Below are 4,608 nucleotides of genomic sequence, written 5' to 3' on the forward strand. Positions count from 1 at the left end.
TTTGGAGTTGACTTTGTGAATGCTTTACTGCTCTGCTGGTTGATTTTATTTATTTATTAAAATCTGCTCTTAAAGTTTAATCCAAGTCTAAGAGTGATGTCAGCGTTCCTGAGGAACGTTCCTGGTGTTCAGAGTCGGCGGCTTGAGCAGCTGCTTCAGTGGAGTTTCTGAGCTCCATATTCAGATCATTAACACCACCTGTGTGTAGGTCACGACCCCAAGGTTGATGAATTTTATTTCTGATTTATTTAATATATCCTGCTCATATACACAACTTAATGAAGCCACAAGATCATGAAATTGGATTCTTTTTCTTTTAATTCACTGTTTTAGTGTTGAATTAATAAAATAAAGTCAGTGTGTGTGTGTGTGTGTGTTAATTCAATGTTACGGAAAGCTGTAAAGAAAACATGGGCGCGGCCTGAAGGACAATCTGACCAGAGCTCATTTACTACACTGACAGAAACTCGTTTTATTCTTTCATGTGACTTATTAAAGGGATCATTAATGAATGAATTAATCGGGTTGTGTTCACGTATATCTTTATAATATTGGCCTCGAACGACACTCAGTTGTGTCTTTTGGGCTGAAAACCAACCAAAGACTGTGAGATGTGCAGCGGGTTGGGCCCGGGGCCGTGGCTGAGGACGCGCAGCGGGTTGGGCCCGGGGCCGTGGCTGAGGACGCGCAGCGGGTTGGGCCCGGGGCCGTGGCTGAGGATGCGCAGCGGGTTGGGCCCGGGGCCGTGGCTGAGGATGTGCAGCAGGTTACCAAACAGCTAAAATGGCAGCTAATTAAAAGTCTGATATATTTAGTTTTGGTAGCGAGAGGATAAAGGAGTCGTGACTAATCAGAGCTGTTATAAAGATTTATTGCAGGCCAACGATGCGATAAGTGATATTTACAATACTCTAACAAAATAAACATTCATCTGTGTGTGTGTGTGTGTGTGTGTGTGTGTGTGTGTGTGTGTGTGTGTGTATAGTGCTGAACATCACACCTCCTGAATCCGTCCTTCACTGAGATCGTATCCCAGGACTCAGGAATCTAAAGTTCCCTCAGAGAAGTGAAGTGAAATCTGTAAAACTCTTTAAAAAGGTTCCAAACGAACCGGACAGAAAAAAAAGAGAGAAAAACAATAAAACACTGAAAATCATCAAACCTGCATCCTAAAAGCCAAACTCTCTCTCCTCCATTTCTCCTCTTATTACTCTCTAAACATCGCTCACTGAAGAAATAAAACCTCACTGCAAACCGCTCGCTTCTCTTCCACACACACACACGGCGGTCAGCGCTCGCCCACCAGCCGACAGGAGCTCCAGCCAGGGTGAAATCTCTACAGCCGGGCCGCTCTTTACGTGCAATGATCTAAAACAGAAGGAAGGGGACGTGTGGAGCTCGTGGTGACGGCGAGAGCAGACGCTTCAGCACTTTAAAGTTTTTAGGGTTTTTGTCTCTCCGTTTCCAGGCAGAACTTCTCAAAGGCCTCCTCAATCTCCGGCTCCATCTCGTCCTCCTCACCATAGGGCCTGAACACACACACACACACTGTTTTAGTGTACATAGAGCACAGCACAGCAGCCCTCAGTAGTGCACTTCCCTCCCTAATGCTCAGGTCTTACTGGGCATGTGCACTACAGAGGGTGTAATTAGTGTATACATTAGATCTTCACTAACGGATCATTAGTGCACTCCACAGGTTTGGTCTAAAGGCTCCATTTGTGTAAGAATATTTAGGATATAAAATAAAGCCCTGAGCCCTATGTAGTGCACTCCTAAAGGGAGCACAGACGGATCGCCTCACTGCTGATATTCTGCACTACGCAGTGTTTAAGGTCCATGAAGTCGTCTGTTGCACCTACAGAACGTTACGTTACGTTAATGCACTACGCAGGGTGTGTGTGTTATTTCATACCACGCGTAGTGCACTTACAGCAGGCAGCAGGAAGTGGCTACGAGTTAGCCGTGACGGAGTCGTACACAAGGACTGAAGTGAACGGTGAGTAATGTGAAACCACACAGACTCGCATGATGACAGCGACCCCTGCTGGACGATTAATGAACGAGTGCGTTCACACTACAGACCGCGTCCGCACTACTGTTCACACACTGAGTGTTTACTGAGCGAATACTAACACTAGTTTATTACCGCACAGATCAGACTGGGCTACTTCAGGTTCACATCCAAACAACACAACGCGCACTCTGTGTGTGTGTGTGTGTGTGTGTGTGTGTGTGTGTGTGTAAACAGAGTCAGTTTCATACCCATGATGGCACTGTGTCTCATATGTAACCATGGTAACAACCTCAGAGATATATTTAGATGCAGTTTCCCAGTCTCTGGTGTGTGTGTGTGTGTGTGTGTGAGACTCACACTTCATTCCCATTCTCCTCATAGAACTCTGGGAAGTAATCCTCTCGCTCTAAAATCTCCTGGTATTTCTCAGAGTAATCTGTAACACACACAGCTGGAGTGTGAACAAACCACACACACACACACAGGTACAGATACACACTCTACTACACACACCTGGGTCAGCAGCTGTGAACGGAGTTCCGTCTGCGGTGTAGAAAGTGGGTTCATTCTGAGAAAAAAAAACACACACACACACGCGCCCAGGTCAGACGGCAGGCTGCAACTAGTTTCCAACTACTTGCGTCTACCCGTGATGATAAAATCGCAGGTAGACGGCAGACTGGTCTTGCGCTGATGCAGGACGCTGCAGATAAGAGCAGAGCGTTACAGAGGGTCTTTAGTAGCAGCAGCTCGGTGCGAGTGGATCACAGTCTGCTCACGTTTCAGCTGTGATTCGCTTCCAGTTGGTGCAAACAGCAGGTTGACGCATGTAGAGGCAGGCGGTCATGCAACGCTCAAGCGACCAGTCGCAGGGTGAAGCAGGCTGACGCAGAAGACAGAGAGTCTTTACAGATGGCTGCGACGAACCGCAGGTAGACGCAGACTGCACCTGCAAATAGTTTACAACGACCTGCGAGCAGTCTTATGACCTCAGGTTTTTAAAAAGGTTTTCTGCACGCTGCGTCAACCTGCGTCTGCTTCCGTCTGGGTGATTCGGCTTAAAAACTCGGCGTCCTGCAATACGTCTGATCACAACAAAGGATTTGACACAAAACGCCTGCATCCACCTGCAGTCAGTCGCCGCCCGACCGATCGCAGCACGCGTCTTTCTGCCGTCGGACCCGACTGTACATCAGCCTCGGAGCTGCAGTATAAATAGCAAAGAAACGCCCCCCTCCCCCGATCCCAGCTGAGCCGGTGCAGGTGTAAACGGGGCGTTTCGGTTCTCACTGTTTGATGAAATAAAGTGCGGATCGTCTGAGTTGTGGTTACCATGTAGTAGTTGGGGTCGTTGTCGGGCGTGGCCTCACTGTATGCTGCGGCTACTTGAACTCTTCCCCAGTTACTGGATCTCAACTCCACCAGCTTCAACAACATCTGTCTTACATCACTACACACACACACACACACACACACACACACACACCTTATAAAACATTAAGTACTATAAATGACAATTACATTTCCAAGTGTTCTTGTTGATTTAATGTAGTGAGTGCGCGTGCACACACACACGCGCGCACACACACACGCGCGCGCACACACACGCGTGCACACAGACGCACACACCGGCTGCACTGAGCGTCCAGTAAGATGCCTTCAATTTTCTGGATCAGCTCGTCCATGTGGGACTTTCCACTCTGCTTCCATGCGTCCTCCAAAACTGAACCTGTGAGCTACACACACACACACACACACACACACACACACACACACACACACCATCTGTGTGACATCAGTTACAGCTGGGTGTGTTTGTCAGCAGTACAGTGGTTGTGTACCTCCTCTCTCTCTCTCTCTGTGTGTGTTAGTGAATAAACTCCAGAGCGGCGTGTTAGAGGCGCGGAGACAGCGAGCGCTCCACTCAGCTTCTACTGCACACGCTCAGCACAGACGTCCCATGACGTTCTCCTGTACCTGTTTAAACCGTTTGATCTTGTTGGCTGCTGATGGAGCATAAGTGAACGAGAGATGAGAGGAAGCTATGAAGCTGCTTTCGTTTTCTGCCGTTACAGCGTCGGCTTTACCGTTAGCTAGTTAGTTAGTTAGTGAGCAGCACGCAGCTCGACTGCTCCACTCACGGTGACTGTGGATTTCCAGCGAGGCTGATGATGCAGTCGGTGTTTGCTGCTCTCCAGGACACAGAGACCCATTCTCCCAGACCACATCTGCACACGGTTTGGTGGTTCACACTTTACTCAGTGCTGTCTGATCACGCGCCGATCACCCAGGACACGTGTTCATGCGAGGTGTGAACAGGCCACAGGAGACCAAAGGCAGCTCTGAAGGAGCTGGAGAGATCCACAGCCCAGGTGGGTGAAGCTGTTGACTAGAGAACCACAGCTGGACACACCACACAGCTGGACACACCACACAGCTGGACTTGGTGGAAGACTGGTTAATCAAATCTAACTCTGTTTGGAGTTTGTTGGGGACTCAGTAAACACCCGCAGCTCTGATGGGTTCAAAGTTCATTTGTTCAAACGTTCTGGACTGGCACAAAGCTCAACACCATTCCCACTGAAGCATGG

At 48.7% G+C, this 4,608-nt stretch overlaps 1 protein-coding gene across 1 annotated transcript in view; it reads right to left on the bottom strand.

Annotated features, from left to right (window-relative positions):
* Positions 1–854: 854 nt before the first annotated feature.
* The window catches only part of paip1 (poly(A) binding protein interacting protein 1), a 55,627-nt gene continuing 51,873 nt past the window's right edge, over positions 855–4,608 (bottom strand). Inside the window, exons 7-11 of the mRNA XM_060907676.1 lie at positions 3,647–3,753; positions 3,350–3,467; positions 2,531–2,585; positions 2,375–2,453; positions 855–1,529 (exon numbers count right to left, since the gene is read on the bottom strand). Of these exons, the coding sequence (XP_060763659.1) occupies positions 1,442–1,529; positions 2,375–2,453; positions 2,531–2,585; positions 3,350–3,467; positions 3,647–3,753 (447 nt within the window). The 3' untranslated portion in view covers positions 855–1,441. The remainder of the gene's footprint in view (positions 1,530–2,374; positions 2,454–2,530; positions 2,586–3,349; positions 3,468–3,646; positions 3,754–4,608) is intronic.

This window comes from Neoarius graeffei, chromosome 24 (assembly GCF_027579695.1).
Source record: "Neoarius graeffei isolate fNeoGra1 chromosome 24, fNeoGra1.pri, whole genome shotgun sequence".
Classification (NCBI taxonomy): Eukaryota; Metazoa; Chordata; class Actinopteri; order Siluriformes; family Ariidae; genus Neoarius; species Neoarius graeffei.